The sequence below is a fragment of the Mirounga angustirostris genome, unplaced genomic scaffold (assembly GCF_029215605.1).
Source record: "Mirounga angustirostris isolate CCGP_5_RB_7025 unplaced genomic scaffold, mMirAng1.0.hap1 SCAF_1, whole genome shotgun sequence".
In the NCBI taxonomy this organism is placed as follows: domain Eukaryota; kingdom Metazoa; phylum Chordata; class Mammalia; order Carnivora; family Phocidae; genus Mirounga; species Mirounga angustirostris.
This window is the reverse complement of record NW_026991709.1, coordinates 93,178,732-93,199,166: the sequence shown is the minus strand read 5'-3', so window position 1 is coordinate 93,199,166 and position 20,435 is coordinate 93,178,732. Positions and strand designations below refer to the sequence as shown.

The window sequence follows — 20,435 nt, the reverse complement described above, 5'->3', positions numbered from 1 at the left end:
CTTTGGCTCCTCCAGGGTTGGGCTGGAAATGCAGGGGGGGGGCCACAGAAAAAAGGAAGGAGCAGAAAAATTCTGATTTAAGAGCTATGGTTTGGTGGTGTGGATCTCTGGACAAGAAGTTTAAGGCTTTTTATTTCTCTTGAAGGATACATTTCTGAATTTCTCAAAGATTTATCACTGCGAATCCTTAGCTGCAACAGTTGTGACCTGGGCAATGCATTTTCCTAGACTTTTCACTTACTACCTGTAGCCCCTGAGTATTTGGTGGCCCATTCTATACAGATTCCTTTCATTTGAGGATCCGTCTTTCTTCCAGGTAGTTCTATTAGGTGGACGAAAACTTGACCCAGGCCTGGTCTTCCCTATGGACCACATCTGTTCCAGAAGAAACACTCGTTTATCCCTGCATTTGTGGAAACACACCTCTCATTACTCTGCCATTGTAGGGTAACTGCTCTAGTCACTGCCTTTGGCCTTAATTTCTCAAGGGTGAGTCAAACATCCAGGAGTCTTCAACTTCTCATATGTCCTGCATGTAGGTAGTGAACTAAGGCTTACAAAACTGGAACTGGAGCAGCTCTTTTGTAAGCTCTGCAGGGACTGTAAACACCTCACTTTGGAAAGTGGGCATATTTGGCACCTTTAGTTTTGTTCTCAGTTTTTGGGGCCTCAGCTGAAAAGGGAGAGAAAAAGTCCCATTGTAAAAGCTTGTTTCATGCCTAAAAGTATAGGGGTGATGAAGTAAGGAATCTTCCCTGCTGTTCCTTCCAAGCAGTGGGCCAGCTCCCATGATTGATTTTATTACAACAAACATGTTTGCCAGACAACCTCTATCAAGCCAATTTGTGGGTCTCAGACAGGGGAAAAACAACAACAACAACAACAACAACAAAACTTGGTTCTCCCAAGAAGCTGAATGGAGCCAGCTGAATGTGCATCACTGTGAGAAAGGATTACCTGGCAGAGAGACGTTTAGAAACATGTTTACACTGAGCCATTTACAGAGCATGAGCATTGAACTCAGGCAGGCCTGGGTTGAGGTGTTAATTTGGAACCTGTGTGACCATGGGTGTTTAGCACTCTCAGCCCTTGCTTTTCTGATTTGTTTGAAAGGGAAGTAATAGCTAACTTGCAGGATGGCTAGAGAGATTAAATGAGATGTAGGATATAAAGATTCTAAAAGAGAAGGCCCCCAGTGAGTAGTAGCCACTGGCACCACCCCTCCATAGCCTAGAATCCCTTTGTTCTTCTTTGTTCCATTAATTCCTGTCCTTCCTTAAATACAGCTCAGGGTAAGCCACATCCTCCAGAAGGCTATTCTGGATTCCCTTTCCCACTGCTCATGGTATAGGTGTTTCCAAAGCACCTTGCTATGTCTCTATCATGGCACTAACCACAGTTACCTAAGGTTGTTTGTTCCTATGTTTGCTTCCCCCATTAGAACTGCAGACTCCTTGAGTACAGAGAACATATCTTAAGTCACCCATAAGCTCTCAGGACAGGGCCTGGCAGAACAGAAATCAATGACCCCACAATTGTGACATGCCTGGGATCTGTATAATTCACCACCCTGCCTCAGAGAGATACGGAGAGAGTATTTGTATGTTAATAGATCCTGGGATGCCTGAGTGGCTCAGTTGGTGAAGCGTCTGCCTTTGGCTCAGGTCATGATCCCAGGGTCCTGGGATTGAGTCCCGCATGGGGCTCCTTGCTCAGTGGGGAGCCTGCTTCTCTCTCTGCTTGTCGTTCCCCTTGCTTGTGCGCTTGCTCTCTCTCTCTCTGACAAATAAATAAATACAATCTTAAAAAAAAATAGATCTCTCCCTTGGGGGAAAACATATCCAATCAATCATAACTGAGCTAGTAGATCCCTGATTCCCAGTCCGTTTTTTTGAATCATAGAAACCTAGGGCAGGGAAAAACTTCACCACATCAAGCTGGGGAGGGGGCATATGCTACTCTCAAGGAGCATGCATGTCTTAAAAAAACTTATTTAACGCTGTAAGTTTATATTTGGGAAATTTAAAGAACATTATTTTGCTGTGTTTTGGAATAGAAATCCCAAAAAACCTTGGTTGGTGTGCATATTTATGCATCAGTCATATCATGGGGAGGGCAATCAGAACCAGCAGGGCAACACAAAGTATCCATTTATCAAAAGGAGGCAGGGTTCCTAAACTCTGATAAACAATGGCCTATTTGCAACCACTTCTTTACATATAGATGAGGAAGCTGAGGTTGCAAAGAGCTCAGGCCAAGGTTATAGGGCCAGGAGGAAGCACAGGCAGGGTCTCGACCTTGGGTCCTCCACTGCCCCGTGCCTGACCATGGCCTTGAGCAGCGAAGAAGTAGCTCAGCCCCAGGATGGGAGAAGCACTGGGTTAGGACTGAGAGATGGATGGCATGGTGTGATCTTGGGCAAGCCAGTTCATCTGAGACTCATTTCCTCATATGCAAAGTGGGGAAGATAATATCATGCCACCCAGGGCTGCTGAAAGATCAGAAAAGAAGCCTTTATAAATGGTAACGTATCATTTAAGAGTGGCCCTTCCGGCATTTAAATCATCCAGCTTGTAAAAGAGTGGGCACACTAAAGCTGTCAATGTAGATACTGCAACCACCTCAGCATAACCACAAACAAGGATTTCCAGAAGAGTAGGAAAATCAATGCTAATTCGAGCTTCCTCAGAACTTTTTAATCAGGGTTAACAGTGTAAGTGGGTAGCTACATGGGAAAAAGAAATGTAAGTTGGATTTATGTGTCAAACTGTAAACCAGGATAAATTCAAAACAGAAGGTAGACTTAAATTTTAAAAGTGAAACCATATGAGCACTGGAAGAAAATGAATGAAGTCTTCAACCATGGCTCAAAATCCTGAAGTAATGAGGAAAAGATTAATAGATTTAATTACATAAAAATAAAAATAATGCTTCTAAAGCAACGAGAGAAAATAAACACCATCAATATGGGGAAAAGACAGGTGACAAAAGAAAATGTGCAACAAGCATCACAGACAAGGGTTTAATAGCCTTACTCTAGAGGGAGCTTCTAAAAATAAAGAATAAAAAGACCAAGAATCCCATGTATGTCCTACAGATATCAGCAGGCAGCCCACAGGAAAATAAATGCAAATGGTCCTTAATTTATGAAGTGGCACTCCTTCTCACTCCTAAGAGAAATGAAAATTTAAACTATCCTGAAAATTACGTCTCATCTATCAGATAGACCAAAAAACTTAAAATGGACACTATAATCTGTTGGTAAGTCCACAGGAAAAGGGACTTTTTCATACATTGCTGGTAGGAAGGATAGTGTGTGTGTGGGGGGTAGGATTTGGCAATACGTATTACACATTCATTTATCTTTTGACCTAGGAATCTCACTTCTACAAATCCACTCCAGAGATTTAATGGCAAAAATAAGAAAAGGCATGTGCAGGAGGCTTTTCACTGCAGCACTAATTATAGCAAAATGTTGGAAACAACTCAAATGCCCATTAGTAGGGAACTGATTGAGTAAACTATGCTATATCCACACAGAAGTGACTGACTCCAGGACATTATGAAGTGAAAAAAGGTAATGTACAGTAGGTTATCATTTAAATAATGGCATATACCTTTTAAAAAAGTGGATGGATAAACCATAAATTTCTTCTTAAATGGTTATGTGCAGGGGGAGGGAGGACCTGGAATGAAGGGGACTAATACAAGGAGCTAGACTTCTGTGAACATAATTTGTTTTGGGCTTTGGAACCTTGTAAATATATTACAGAATCATAAAATACAAAAAGATTTTAAGTAAACTTTTAAAAGTCCAAAGTAAAATGAAACAAATGAACCTGTATATCAAGTTTGTGCCAAAACCAGAGAGAGATGAATCATTTCTAGTGGCTTTCAAACATAGGACTTTGTTCATTCCTAGTGGGATATACCATAAGGACAAAAAGAACTGCAAAACAATCTTAATTGTAAAGTAATTATATTACAGGAAGTAATATTGGTATTGCTTTTGGGGGACTATTATGTACGTATTATGAGGTAAAGCAAGTACTTATGTTAGTGCCATTGAAATTTTCAGCATGGAGAAAGGAAATAGGATGATACAATAGATGAGGTAAAAACTCTGTCATGCTAAATTTGAATTGGAAGTATCAGTATAAATTCCTTACATATTTTGAAAAACAAACATGTATTTATTTCCTTGCTCTGTCCATTGAAAAGGCCGAGAAACAATGACCAACACAATAGCAATGAACATGTCTAGCACCTAGAACATGATCCAGAGTTCCTTGGAGAAATGGATGATTCCAGATCTGGGGAAGGAAATTTGGAAGAGCTAGAATATCTTATACCAGAGACCAAGGAAGCAATAAAACGCTAATGAGGTTCTGTCACAGGACTCAGGAGCCAAGTTGAAGAGGCTCCCATTGGTCAAATATGGGACCATTTGAGTATCAATAAAAGTAATTATAATGGGTAAAACATATCAAATATTTTAACTTGAAAAATTAGTACATAACGGAAAAGAAGCAAGTACTTATCCTATCTTCCTTATAGGAAGGAACTGTACCTTGGGGTTGATAAGGCAAAGTACCTCTTTTAGGTGCATTCCAGCCAGTAAATGAAAAAAGAATGATAGAATTAAGAGTTTCCCCATTTGACATCTTCTAGGGAAATGATGAATCTAGGCAGTGGTCATCAGCGGAGCAAACATGACAAAAGAGGAAAGCAAACATTATATTACTCTTAATAGATGTACACAATGACAGCTATAAGTATTCTAGCCAAAAAAGAATCAATCTTGAATCTAATATTTGATCAAGCTTCTAGATCTAACTAGCAATTCACAGGAAACACAGCAGACAGAGGAATATGTTAAATGACACCACTGGGATTGGAAATTCAGATTGCAGAAAATTCTACAGAACAAATGACTCAGTTTGATCAACAAATAAATTGGGGAGTAGGGGGTGGGGAGAGAGAGAGAGAGTCAGAATCTCTAGGTTAAAGGCGGTTTTAGAGACATCATTTCATTGTAACACTTGGATCTTATTACAACCTTGATTTGCACAATTTAAAAGTTATGAGGTATATGGGGAAATTTAGCATTGACTGAACATTGAATAACATAAGAAAATATTGTTCATTTGGTATAGGTGTGATAATGGTAGAATAGTTATGCTTTAAGAGTCCTTATTTTTTAAACACTAAAATTTAGAGAAACAAACAAGTTTATGAATGAAATAAACAACAAATGAACAACAAAGTGAAAAAGCAACATAGTGAAAGGGAGACAATATACACAAATCATATACCTAATGAGAGGTTAATATCCAAAATATATAATGAACTCATACAACTCAATAGCAAAAAAAAAAAAAAAAAAAGAATCCAATTAAAAAATGGGCAGAAGATCTGAATAGACATTTTTCCTAAGAAGATATACAAATGGCCAACAAGGACATGAACAGATGCTCTTCACCGTTAATTATCATGGAAACGCAAATCAAAACCACAGTGAGATATCACCTCATACCTGTTAAATGGCTGTTATCAGAAAGACTAGAAATAACAAGTATTGGTGAAGATATTCATTATTAGTAGGACTGTAAACCGGTGCAGCCACTATGGACAACAGTAAGGAGATTCCTCAAAAAATTAAAAATAGAACTACTATATGATCTAGCAATTCCACTTCTGGGTATTTACCCAAAGAAAATAAAGACACTAAGTCAAAAGGATAGATGCACCACCATGTTCACTGCAGCATTACTTATAATAGCCAAGATACGGAAACAACATAAATGTCCATCAATGGATAAAGACATTGTGATACCCACACACAATGGAATATTATTCAGTCATAAAAAAGAATGAAATCTTGACATTTTTGATAAGGATGGATGTCGAGGGCAATATCCTAAATGAAATATAAGTCCCAGAAAGACAAACACTGTGTGATCTTTCTTATATGTGGAATATATATTATATATATAATATATATAATATATATGTAATATATATTCACCAAGACCATAGATATGAAGAACAGACTGGTGGTTGCCAGAGGTTGTATGTGTGGAGGGCCAGCAGGTAGGGGTTGGGAGATAAGGTTAACCATTAAAAAAGAAGAAGAAGAACACATGATACTCCCTTTCCCCCTAAATAAGGGCAGGAAGGGAAAAGCATAAACAGGAAAAACACAAAATAAAAATAGTAAAAATAAATTCATATAATACTGGTAATCACAGGGAATGTAAATATTCATACAATGGAAAACTACATAGAAATAAAAAAAAAAAACCTGACCAGATCTGTACGTATCAACACAAATCTCATGAACAATTGTACTCAGTGTATAAATTCAAAAGGATATACATAGGTTGGGACCACTTTGCAAATTATAAAATGACACAAAACAATGTTATATATTATTTATGGATACAAATACATATAGCAGAATTGAATGGAAAAATATATACCAATTAAAAAAATTAAAAAACAAAAACCAATCAAGTTAAAAAAAAACTTTTCAGTTCATGTAGAGATGCTGCAAGGCAAAGAACATCTGAGACTCTTTTAGCCCTTCAGAAAGACTTTATTCTTCATAGCTTCCAAACTGTGAAGTCACATGTCAGAATGCCTAGTCTAAGATTCTCTGAATTCCCGTAGCTTCTTACCATAGACTAACAAAATACTCCACTGTAATCATTCATTTAAAATATGTCAGATAACACTTCTCAGCTCAAGTCTACTAGTAGTTCCTCATTGTACTCAGGAAAATAGCTGAAGCAGATGGCCTGCACAGCTCTCCCTACTTGATATCTCCTGTAGTAGCCAGCCTCCAAGATGGCCTTGGATAGATCCCCACCTCCTGGTGTTCAAACTCTTGTGCAATCCCTTCTCACTCTTCCAAGTTTGGTCTGTGTGCTCAATAGAATAAAGGAGAAGCAATGGCATAATACTTCTGAGATTAGGTTATAAACACTGGAACCTCTGTCTTGGTTGCTTTCTCCTCCTGGCTTGGATCACTCACTCTAGGAAAAACCAGCTGCTATGTCATGAGCAGCTCCATGCAGAATGCACCTGGCAAGAAACATATTCTACCAACAACCTTGGAAGTAGATCATTAGCTCCAGTCAAGCCCAAAAGAAAGATTTTCTTAAAGAGCCAGATAGTAAATAGTTTAGGTCTTGCAGGTCCTATAGTCCCTATTGCAACTATTCACTTCTGCCATTTTATACAATTTGAAAAATAATGTTCAGGACTGCAGCTCCAATAAAACTTTATTTGCAAAAACAAGCAGTAGTTTGCTAACTTTTGCATGACTGCAGCCAAGGCTCACAGCCTTTCACTTCATGAAATCCTCAATCAGACCCACCCAGCTAAGCTGCTTCTTAGGTTCTTGACCCTCAGAAACCGTAAGTTGACAGTTTTAAGCAGCTACATTTTGGCTTAATGGAACTCATACACCCCATCCTCCACTCCCCACCCACCCTCTGCCAAGCACACACACATACCCCTTTCACCTTTCTAATTTCACCTCCTTCTACTCTCCACCACACATTCAGCTCGGATCACAGAAATCTTATTGTTCCTTGAATATACCAGAGGCACCCCTGCCTCAGGGCCTTTGTTCTGCTAGTCTTTCTGCCTGCCTGGATGCTTCTCCCATAAGTATCTAGTTGGATCCACTAGCTCCTTTAGGTCTTTACGCTGAACCCTTCTTGGTAAAGCCTTTCCTGACCCTATTTACAAGTGCAACACTCCCTCCGCCTTACCTTCCCTATCTCCCTTATTTTTCTCATAATATTTACCATGTACCATACATTTTACTTTACCATCTGTCTTCCTCACTGGAGTATAAGCTTCACAAAGACAAGTGTTTCTACTTGTGATACTGCATTCTGCAGATGGCTTTCAATAAATTGTTAAATAAATAAATTCGCTTGTCTCAACTAACCCGCCAACTCCTTAAAGGTTTAGTGTACACAGGCTTGAACACACATTAATGTTAAATTAACTTTGAAGAATAATTTTAAACATCTGAATAACACAATCAGATCATTTGGAAGGATCACTCTAGGGGATGAATAGAGGCATTTGGTGTCTGCAACACTTAATCCTCACTCTACACTCCCCACAGGCAATTTCACTCCTCCCCACTGTTTATTATCACCTATGCACAGACTAGTGGACATCTTCACTTAGACCCTTCCTCAGAAGGACATCTTGTGGACCTCAACTTCAGCCTGGCCTAAAATGAACTTCCCCCCTACTCCTGCCTTCCCCTATTGTGACCAAACTCAGCATATGCAATCTTCTAGTCAATTATGTCACCCTCAACTCTTCTCCCTACCACCAAGTCCCAGATTTTATCTTCTGAAATCTCTTAAAATCTGTCCACTTTTCCCCATCTCCTCCAACACCCCAATGCTACCTACCATAGCCACAGGATACTGCCATATACCTTCCGGTCTCCTTGCATCTACTATGACCCCTCTGAAAACGATTTTCCACAATGCAGCCGTACATCTTTTTCAAAATGCACATCTCATTGGATCACATTACTGTTCACTTAAAATTCAGTAGCTTCCCATTGCTCTCAAGATTAAAACGTTTTTCTGTCCTGCATGGGCTGGTTTCCACCTTACCTTTCCAAATTTTCCTCATAACCACCACTCTATTCCAAATGTACTCTATACCAACCAGATTCTCAAAGTGCTGAGAACTTTACCTCTGCCCAAAACACCCTTTTCCCTTTTCCCAGTTACTACCATGTCTGTTTTAAGTCAGCTCAAATACTTCGTTACCTTTACTAGATCAAATTGCTTTTAGAAACTCCTCTCCTTTGTTGTACTTGAAACAGTTTGTATAGCATTATTTGGTGTTTCCCTAACCATACTAGGAGTAGGCTGTTTTTACTCCCTTGTATTCACAATGCTCAACAAACAATGACAGGAGGATCTTGGTAACTATTGGTAGAAGATGTGAACTATTCAAACAGGGCCATTAAGGGCTTATTACAGCTAGGAATGAACGAAGGTGTTGCTGCACTAGAGCAGAACATTAATGTTGGGGAGCACCTCAACAAGTCCTTGATGGTCAAGGGAATTGACACTCTTGATGAAATTATTCCCAACACTCCCCAAACCAATTATGTAAATCTGTACATTAGGTTCTAATAGTCATTATTTTATTTCTACTGCTATCAGGGCCTGTGGCCCAAGTATCTGAGGTACTGACACCACTTTCAGGTTAAAAGTAGAAAGAGACACATTACTTGGGACTACTGGAAAACCAAGAAAATTGATACAGCTCCAGTACCTCTCTCCCATTATTCTCTCTCTCTCACAATCTGGATTTTGCCAAACCATTCTATTTGCTCAAAGGCTACTTTATTTAGGGGAAAGGGTCCATCCACTGAGAACTAAGCAACAGATGACGGCCACTTTTAGAATTACCGGCAGGGAGAAGCTTGAGAAAGGAGATGAGATTCCAACTGGCTGAGTTGGACAGACAAGGAACACAGGAGATTTGGTGAGTAAGATATCAAGAGTTCTGATTTGAAGGTTTTGAATTTATAGTACCTACAAGGCATCTGGTTGGAGATGTCTAATAGGCAATTAAACATTGGTTTAGAGCAGTACCATGCTCACCCATAGCTTTTATACTAACTAGGAGTCAGCATCCTCTGAAGCAGAGGGCAGGAGTGACTCAATAAAAGCATATGTGTAAGAACTGTTCTAGGCACTCAGAATTGCAATTTACACACTATAAAAATGTTTAAGTCTGTCAAGAGAATTTTAAATATTTCACTATATAAAGTCATACACAATACAGTGTTTCAGTATTTCCTATACAACACTACATACTTTAACTTGAGGACACCCATAAAAGGATGAATTTCAGAAATTCTGAAAAATTTCTACCAGCTATTGGCTATTTAAATACTGCTTATAAAAACCATCAAAGGAAAGCCCAGAATCATGTAAATGGCATATACTTAAATAAAAGAGGCAGAAACTTAACATACAGAGTACAATGCTTTTTATTTATGAATAAACTAAAAGTCCATTTCTAGATGTTTCTTTCTTTTCCATGCTTCATTTGTTTTATTAACAAGCAAAACCCTTTAAGGGGCAGCTTCATCTAGTCTTCAGACTCAGATCCATCTTCATCTTGACTAATCTGGAAATAACGAAGTTCGTAAGTCTCCTTGTCAGATGCAACCACACGAAGCCAATCACGAAGATTGTTCTTCTTAAGGTATTTCTTGGTAAGATATTTCAAATACCTTTAAAATAAAGACATGAATTTCATTAAGAAATACAATTATCCACTATGCAAAGGCTTATATAGAAGATAATGCAGTTGTATTCATTTATCTTTAATGTTCCCTCCAAAATATTTCATTTGTATCCAACATTGTTCAAGGTTGTTGGGGATCTAAGAATAAGGTGGCCATTCAACCCCAATTACAATAGGTTGATGCCCTAAAAACCCTATTCTCCCATATCCCTAAAATAAACATCCTTTATGCTGAAGCTAAAAAGAGCAATAGTAGTTTCCCCTTCAGTTTTACTGCCATAACCAGATTACCTTTTAATGTACAATTTTATTCCTTAAATGTATTATGTACTAAATTGTTAACATTCCTTTCACTACTATCAACCTCCCTAACCTCAGTTCCATGATCAACAAAAGGAAACCTATCAACAGGGCTGAATCCATTTACAAGTTTATCGACACATTTTCAACTAACATACGGCTCAGTCCTTATATAAAGCTTTGAACATGGTCTAATTTCATCACTCCAGCCACTCTCTTTCATTTACACTTTACATCAATTCTGAACTATCAAGCAGTACTTGAGCTTCCCTGTCCTTTCTTAACGTTGTTCCCTCTGCTAGGAATACTTCATTCCATCTCAGGTTCTCTGCAAATTCTTATGTCCTATCTCTTACCTTCAACACAGCCAATTACAGGATTGCATTTATAATAATTATGTTCATGTCTCTAAGATCCTTGAGAACATTATCTTTCATCCCCAAATCCCTAGTGATGAATTCATAACCACAGCTAACATGCACCGTTCCTTAAGTCCAAAACACCACCGGCTCACCTATTCTCACAACAGGTTCATAGTCTTCAGCTTCCACCACCAGTCTTTTTCAGCCACAATTGGGAATTCCCTAATTTGCCTGTCTCACTCCAGCACTTCATTTAGATGAGATTTTCTTGACCACCTTATCTAAAAATATCAACCCTGAAATCCTTTTTATGCATTTACACAGCACTTATCAACTACTTAATATTTCATCGTCTCTTTCCACTAGAATTTAAGCTCCTTAGTGGTAGGTACTTGCCTACTTGGCTATCCAGTCCTACAAGAGTGCCGTCATATACTTAGTATTTAAGTAAATTAAACGAACTAAAACTGGCAAAACGTTAGACTTTACCTTTGACTGGCTGCCTCTACTAAATAAACCACCAAAACTTTAAAACCACACGTATAAGAAAACATTTATATTACTTCAGGACATTACTTTCATGTTACACATTAGACATGCTTCTTGCAACATGTTCTAATATTAAAACATTTAACATTGTTACCGTTCATATATAATTTGGGTTTCAGAGACTACCATGCACTGGACAGGAGCCCTGTATATAACTTGCCTATATTCCTGCAATAAATTATGCTTACTGACAACCAGCCTAAGCAACTGGCCCAGTTACTGAACATATTTTCCATTCACATAGGCCATTAATACGCTCAAAACACTTGTTTGTATATCCCTGACCTTATCATCAACACATCTACTCCTGCCTATGAAAACACAAGGATTATGTATTCTATAAAATATTCACAATTACCATAATTTCCCTAAAGTATTATGGGAAACAAATACCAACCTTTTAGAGAACTGTTTCTCAGAAACAACTGTGATTTTATTCTTGAAGCGTTCAATGTGAACAACATTCCCCAGATTTCCAGTTTTTCCATTGACTTTAACCTTCTCCCGTAGAAACTGTTCCTATTTTAAAACAGAAAACATGCAAAACTAGGGAAGAAAACCCTAGATATTCACTAGGGAAGGTACCCTAGGAATAGAGCTTAGGTTAAAATCAACTATTACATACTTTAATCATTAAGAACTCTGTTACAATGATAAAAACAAGCTGAGGAGAGTGATACTTACAAAATTTCCCGAATCAAAAATTCCATCTTCTACTGGATGGGTAAGGTCCAAATTAAATTTCCAGGTTGACTTCTTAGGCTTCTTGTCTTTCTGCTACAGATAGTTCACATAATTACAACTATTCACTTTGCTCACTTTATATACAAACTTTAAAATCTGTAGCAGCCCAAAAATGTACAATGTACTGTGATGTTATATGAAATGGTCCAAAATTCTAAAAAATTGCTTCATAGCTATTGGATATACCCTTTTTCTCAGCCAGGCTGTGTGAAAAGGGGTACACTCCTTGGTTTAAACGGAGTTTTTGTAAAATCCAAAGGAATTTTCCCTGCCCACCATGCAAGTGTCTCAAAAGTGCGAAACTCAAGAAAGCTCGAAGCATTCGGCAAGCCACTATTAGTTCCCTTCATCAGTAAATTCCAAAGAATCCTGTATTTACAACCAGAAAAGATTAATACAAGGATCAATCTTACTTTCTATTGTAAATTAAAACTGAAACCCACTGAATGTCTAATGAAGCCCATTCTTTTCCAATCACCAAGTTAAGTTTTATGGGCTTTTAATATTTTCCAGACCACTGACATTCAATTTTAAATTATCAGATACTATTTACTACAGGCCAGGCCCTATGGGACACAGGTAGTACACACTTGCCCAACCTCAATTATGTGCCAGAAGAGGATATTCTATCCACTCAAGTCTAGAGAATTAAATCCTTATGTTGTTAAAGGTGAGAGAGGGGAGGGGGACCTTAGGTCCTGTAAAGGCTTTCAATTTTAAAAAATTACGTAACTTCAGTTTTTCATACCCAACACTCAGACCAACACACATAATCGGGCTATCCAAGTAAAATGCTGCTGTGGCTACTATCAATTACATTCAGACAATATACTGAAGACAGACAAATCAGTATTTATCAGAAGATGCCATCTCCAAATTAGAGCCACCCAAAAGGACACCAAGTACTAATGCCAGTTTGGTTTTAGGTAGCCGAGTAACTTGTACCCCGCCCCCCAAATATCCAAAACTGAGAACTGGTAAATTGTCGCATATACCTACCTTTTCAAATGCTCTTTGGATTGGTTTAAATATCTTACTGATTCCCTTGTTAATTAATTAACAACATAAAATCTTTGGTGCACGCTCCTTTTACATCTGCGAGTCTTGACTTTCATCTTTTAAAAAGTTTCTTCATGAGGTATTAAAGAAACTTCTTCCCCAATTTAGTTCTAAAGTTCTCTGAAACTTTTGTAGCCTCGGAGCTCCCTCCGCTCTGGCAAGGCCATCAGACCGGTCCGATTACCCAATCTCCTTCCTAGAGCAAACGAATAGGCTAGCATTGGCATTATTAGAAGCGAGAGTGAAAAGAAATAGCTCAATGCTGTCCCATTAGTCCGGTTCGTCGTTGTACCTCCTTCCTTGAGCTGCCGGCGCCACTCATCCGAACTCCGGGCCCACCTAGAACTCCACTAGATCGCATGGCAGTCGCCAGGTTGTCTCGAAAAACAACGGAGAACCTTACCATCGTGCTTGTGTTCCTGACCCAGTCTCCACTTCTACCCTCCCTTTATCTCAAATGAGAGATCCCCAACTCGCTAGATGGCAAAAATCATCTACACTGGGGTAACATGCTCCCACCAAAATCCCACCCTCACTCACCGGCGCCATCTTGAAAGGCGGTCGCGCGATCAAAGAGAAAGCGACCGCCGCGCGTCACGTGGTTATACCAAAACGTACTGCGTCACGCGCCGAGAGCGTCCGCTCGCCGCCTCCCGGAAGAGAGCGTGGGGAGGCCCGCAGCCCAGGAAACCCGGGCGTGATCGGCGGAGGATAGGCTTCGGATGCGGTCCGGTTGCCTGAGCGCGCCAGCTAGCTGCCTTAGTAAAGTGATTCAGGGTTTTCCGCCAATGACGACGTTCGTCTGTTGACTACAAAGGTCTCCGCGGTTTCGGGAGGTGGTTCCCAGATAAACACGACCGAGGGATGGAGGAATCATCTTTCACTAGTCGCCTAGATCTTCTTTCCAATCAGGGCAAGGCTCTCAGGTTGCTTTGGGATCTCCTGTCTTACACTGTAATTACGACCCCACGGCGAGGTTACTTCTTTATTTGGGTTTTGTCTATGAGTCTTGTTTTCTGAGTGACCGTTGAGGGAAATAACTGTTTGAGGGAGCCAAAATAAACTAGATTCTCGAGGAAAAACTCTTAAGAAAAAAAAAAGTATTGCTTACTTGTTCACTTGTTGAGTTCACTGTTGCTTCACTTTTATCATGGGTTTTAGTTAACCCTGTGTAGAAATTAAGATGGAGTTACTCCTGTGAAGCAGAACTTAGGTCAAGCAGTGATGTAAGCAGCCAAGGGCATTGCAGCTAAGACCAGATGTCTTGGAAGCCAGCACAGGCTGACCATACCAAAAACTGATAACCAGCAGAACCAGACGAGGTCTACAAAGGTCTAGACTGATTGAATTCCTTTAAAGGGAGGATTTTTGCAGGGAACTGTCAAGACTTTCCAGATGCTGACCCTTTCGTTTCTGACCACATCAAAAAGGCAACTGCCCTGAAGACCCTGCCCAAATGGTTTTGGGACAGAACAGAGATCTTCACTGCTTGAACATATTTAAGTAGCAAGTGCTGAGAGCTTAGACCGAAGGGAGGCCTTATATCAACTGCACACTCACAAAATGACTGCGTTTGGTTCATTTACTTCCTACCCCTTGTTTTATCTTGTTATGTGATTCTCTTGTGCTTTAATATGTGTGATGTGTAAGAAAACAAGTTAAACACTAATGAAATGTCATTGAGTTTGGAATCCTGAACCTGCTTTATAATTATGTTAACCTTGCTTTATGATTGAATAAAGCTGCCATTATGGGAAGACACAACTCATGTGTGCACCTTTATAGTGTGCTCATGACACCCCAGGACTCTTGACTTCCATCCAAAATGCTTCCCAATTAAAATTCAATGAATGGTTGCTGAGACCTAACTACTAAAATGGACAAAGCACACGAGGGTGGATGTGGGGTGGTGACAGTTTAGATGACAAAAGGAAAAAATAGCTTTTGAACTTTGAAGAATTGCAAGTTGACATCAGATCAGAAAAGTGATATGCTTCTCAATGTTTTGCAGTTTTTTATAGGGAGGTGAAACTATCATACTGGGGGCCAGGGGTAGGGATGGGGTGGACTTTTGTTGTTAATTTGGAGACTGACCCTAGAAAGTGACAACTGCATATATCTTTTATGACAGCGGTTAGTAATAGTGGAAGCTATGCTTTAATGAAGCATATAATGTGTAGGGTCTGAATAAAGGTATTGAATTCCTGGGAGAAATCCATTTCAAGAAGATTTTTTTTTTTTTGGTTGTTTACCTCAAGAACCATAATAATTCCACTTATTTTCCGAACGTTAAGGGGAAAAAAGGCAGTTGGCATTTTCTCCTCAAGGGCTGCTCAGGCTGCAGAGCAGAAATGATCCATGCACTATTGGGTATTTTGAAAATAAGCCATTAATTGAGGCACTATTTTATTTCCATTGTTTTTGGCAGACTTCCATGTTATGACGAAAACCAAAAAAAACCCCTAAAGAACTGTTAAGTCATTTGTACAAAGGAGATATTAAAAACATGTGTTTCAAAATAGCTAGTAATCGCAAAATAACTAGATGGAAACTATAGTGGAAAAAAAAAGATTTCTCCCAATTAGGGAGAAAACCCTAAAAAGAATATTAACTAGAAGTGTGCAGATGGTAAGATTAAATATTGTACATAGTGCTTCCCAAATTTTATACATACAGTATGAACACAATGCCTGTCAACCCCCCTCGCCCAGATATTTTAATTTTGACAATGGATTCTAAAACATATGAATTAAATGTCTGAAAAGAGTCAATACAATTTAGAATAAGGAGAAGTTGCCTTTCCAGTTATTCAAATATAAAATACTGTAACATATGAGATATATTTCTAATACAAACTTCAGTCATTTGATCTACATGATTCTGGAGCTTGAATAAGTCAATAAAATAAAATATAGAAGGACAATATGGCAGATTAGGTTCACGGAGAAACCCCTCCATATGTAGCCACCTTGAAAAATGGGCTAAAACACAGGTTTATAATTTCTAATGTATGATTAAGTTGGTGGAAAGTAAAAATTTTTTGGAGGCAGAAATGACAAGGCATGCTCATATAAGTTTGGAACTAGGATGAGCTCAGCTCAAATAGCATGGAAAAGCTTCAATCTAAAAATGTTGTTTAAAGTGTGCTTGGACTGGTAGTGCTAGGCAGAAGCAAATGCAGGTGCTATTTGTAGAAATGCACTTTTGATCCAGGCACAAAGGATTCCCTGTGATAAACTTACAGAAGTATGAACTGACAATTTTTTTAAATCACTAAATACACAGGAAAACAAGCCACTATGAATGAAAATCAACCCTGCCAAAACCTATGAAATCAGACCAATATACATTGGAATTAGACAAAATATAAAATAAGTGTCTTGAACATATTTAAAAGCTAAAAGTATTTAAAATATGTTAAGGGAAACAGGAACAATCAAATTGGCCAGGACTAAAAGAAAATAAGTTATAGAAATTAAAAATAGAAAACCTCAGAAACAGTGGATGAGTTAAACATGAGAGTAGCCACAGCTGCAGAAAAAATTAGTGAATGGGAAATTACTTAGAATGCAACATAGAAAAGCACTACCCATCTCCAGAAAAATAATACTCAAATGACATTATGGCACAAACAGTCCTATGGAAGCAAACTGCACAGCTTTGACAAAGTATGTGTTCAGCCCAACTGTGCAAACAATGAGGCACTGAGAGAAACTCATTACCACTGAAGAATATTGCTTTTAACTCCTCCAACCTTGAATGTTCTTTGTCAAATACTCATAAATGAAAGTTAAGAGCACCAGGTAGGGGAAATAGGAACTGAAATCACTGCTGCTTGTCCTTCCTTTACTAATTTGATTAGAAAGCATTTAAAACTATCATTAAAAATTTATGCTTGCTTCAATGCATCTTTTCTCTCAGTGTGTATTTAGGAAAAACTTTAGTGATAATTTGTTCTTATTATTTCTAACAATAGCAATTTCAGAAGTAAGATTTTCCTGTTAGTGCCACAGGAATTCTGAATAATTGATCAAACTTTAAAATGAGAATAAGTATCTTTTGTAATTGCTTAATTTTTGTCATTTTTTTCTTGTTTTTAGCTTGTCATTCATCTATTGGTGGCCATTTAAATTATTTCTACTTTTACACTATTATAAACAATGCTTTAAGGAACTTCTTTTTTTTATTTTCTTTTTATTTATTTTTATTTTTTATTTTTTAAAGATTTTATTTATTCATTTGACAGAGAGATAGAGAGAAAGCACAAGTAGGCAGAGTGGCAGGCAGAGGGAGAGGGAGAAGCAGGCTCTCCGCTGAGCAGGGAGCCGGACGTGGGACTCGATCCCAGGACCCCGGGATCATGACCTGAGCCGAAGGCAGCCGCTTAACCGACTGAGCCACCCAGGCGCCCCAAGGAACTTCTTAATTAACAAAATTAGTATCTTATGTCAAAAGAAATGCTCATGGAAAGAAATACAGAGAAACAAAAAATGCATAAAAATATCTAAAATCCCACTTGTTTGGAAATAGCTAATGCTTTGTGGGCATGTTTGTGAATGTGTATGTATAAATATAAATCATTCAGATTACACAATTACCTTCATTTATAAAAATTAGATGGTACTATACATGTTTTCTGAATTAAACTTTGAAATAATTACTGTACCTAAAATTATAAAAATTATGAAAATAGTTCAAAGAACACACACATACATATAAATACATGAAATCTGGACAAAAGATATAAAGATACATACATGTATCTATATATCCTTTATTCATATTTTTACCTATTATTAACACTTTGCCCCATTAATTTATCATTTGTTTTTCCTCTCTTTCCCTCCATCTGTATCTACATCTATAAATCTTTGTGGGATGGTTTCTTGATAACCTTTTCATTTCTTTATTAAAATTGTTCTGTTTAGGCTATTTCTACTGAGGTTGATTCTAATAACCACATTTTCCTAAGAAATTATATCAGTTAGGTTTTCAAATTTATTTGAATAAAATGTTTTATTTTTATTTCCTCTGCATTATTAGTCATTCCACCTAGTATTTCTCATTTTTTCTATTTGTGTTTTCTTCCTCCACCTTAAATAAATTGACCAGGGATTTGTTGTTTTGTTAATTTTTCAAAGGACCAGAATTTTATTTTTTAATGTGCTATTTTTCTATTCACCTCACTAATTTCTGCTTTTATCTTTATCATTTCTTCCCTTGTGCTCTCTTTTGGTTTATTTTGCTGTTATTTTTCTAGTTTGATTTAGGACTTTAAGTTCACTTATGTTCATTCTTTCATTTTTATTGATATAGATGTTAAGGCTACATATTTTTTTCTACTGCTTTATATAGATTCTGATATATAGTGTTTTCACTATCATTGTCTTTCAGGAATTGCTTCTGTTTGTAGTTCCCTTTCAACACAGAATTGTGTAACAGGTCCTTAAATTTCCAGGTAGAAGAGTTTTCTTATTTTTCAATTTTGTTTTTAATTTCACTTGGAATTGGTATCAGAGTGTTATTTTAAATATTTCTACCTTATAGAAACTACTGTTTTCTTTGTGCCCTAAATATTCTTTATTATGAAATTTCCATTTGCCTTTGAAAGGAAGGTATATTCCCTAATATCAGGGTGTTAGTGATACGTATGTAATATCTCCAAAAGATTTATCTCATTGATTGCACAGCAATTAAAATGAACTAGAGGACAGCAATTTTTTAAGTGAAACTCATACACATAATTGTGAACAAAGAAGGGCAGACATACTCTCAGTGTTAGGTAGGTGAGCTTTCATTCTGCTAATTAGAATCTGTGCTAGGGATCTGATGGCAACTGAGGTTGCCAAGCTTTTTTGGCCCTCCAAAACACTAGGACACAAGTCACTGTGATGCTGGGACCTGCCCAGGGGTGTGGCCCCCAAATTATTTTGACTGGATCCAGAAATAAATCTCAAATCGGACAATTAATTGATGTAACCTTGTAGGTGATCCTTTTTACCCAAAACACACTCAGTGGTTGCAACTGATCCTGCTGAATGTATCATGGGAATACTAGCATACTTCATCTTGTGCTTTGCTTTATTGCATGTCACAGGTATTGGTTTTTGGGTTTTGTTTTTTTTTAACAAAATTCAATTTAACAAATTGAAGGTTATAGCAGCTGAGTCCAGCAAACCTATCATTTTTTCCAACACCATTTGCTTACTTCATATTTCTGTGTCACATTTTGATAATTCTGACAATATTTCACTTTTTCATTATTATATTTGAATTGCTGAAATCACATAAAACTTTAATGGATTGGGGATTGCTTTTTATGGATGAGCAAGGAAAGTGGGTTTCTTGAGATGAAATCTACTCCTTATGAAGATGCTGTAAAGATTACTGAAATGACAATAAGGGATTTAGAATATAAAATAAACTTAGTTGATACTGTAGCGGCAGTGTTTGAGGTTTCAGAGGACTGACTCCAATTTTGAAAGACGTTCTACTAGGTAAAATGCTATCAAGAGAAGAGAAATAGTTTATTAAAGGGATAATTAACTAATACAGCAAATTTCATTGTTGCCTTATTTTAAGAAATTGCCACACTCAACCTGACCAGTCAGTAGCCATCAACATCGAGGCAAAACTACACCAACAAAAAGATTATGACTTGCTGAAAGCTCAGATGATGGTTAGCATTTTTTTTAGCAATAAAGTATTTTTAAATTCACGTACGTACAATGCCTTTTTAAACACAATGGGACTGCACGCTATAATGTAAACGTAACTTTTATATATACGGGAAACAAAAAAATTAACATTTGACTCACTTTGTTTTGATATTTGCTTTATTGCAGTGGTCTGACACCAAACCTGCAATATCTCTGTGGTATGCCTATAGATGTTTTAAATTCCCAGGGGAACACCCACTTTAGACAGACAGTAGGAGTTCTAAATGTGGCAATTCCACAGGACACCTCCTATTTGGATAGAATGCTTAATTATAAGGTTGTGGATGGAGGAGAGGAGATTAAGACAGGCTGACACATAACAAATAATTAGTCTTTTCACTCTTTTTCCTCCCATGCCTCCCTCTGGGAGACCAGGCTACTGGTATTTGCA

At 37.8% G+C, this 20,435-nt stretch overlaps 1 protein-coding gene across 2 annotated transcripts; it reads right to left on the bottom strand.

The window, feature by feature from the left end:
• Positions 1–10,033: 10,033 nt before the first annotated feature.
• Positions 10,034–14,443, bottom strand: RPL22L1 (ribosomal protein L22 like 1). Of its 2 annotated transcripts, none has more exons than XM_045903394.2 (4): positions 13,866–14,443; positions 12,207–12,299; positions 11,920–12,041; positions 10,034–10,297 (listed from the first exon to the last, which is right to left on the bottom strand). In XM_045903394.2, exons 1-4 carry the CDS (start codon positions 13,872–13,874, stop codon positions 10,153–10,155), a joined length of 369 nt encoding a protein of 122 aa, XP_045759350.1. In that variant the 5' UTR covers positions 13,875–14,443; the 3' UTR covers positions 10,034–10,152. The 2 variants fall into 2 exon arrangements, with proteins under 2 accessions (XP_045759350.1, XP_045759351.1); XM_045903395.3 differs by having other exon boundaries at positions 12,207–12,296; positions 13,866–13,975.
• Positions 14,444–20,435: the final 5,992 nt, after the last annotated feature.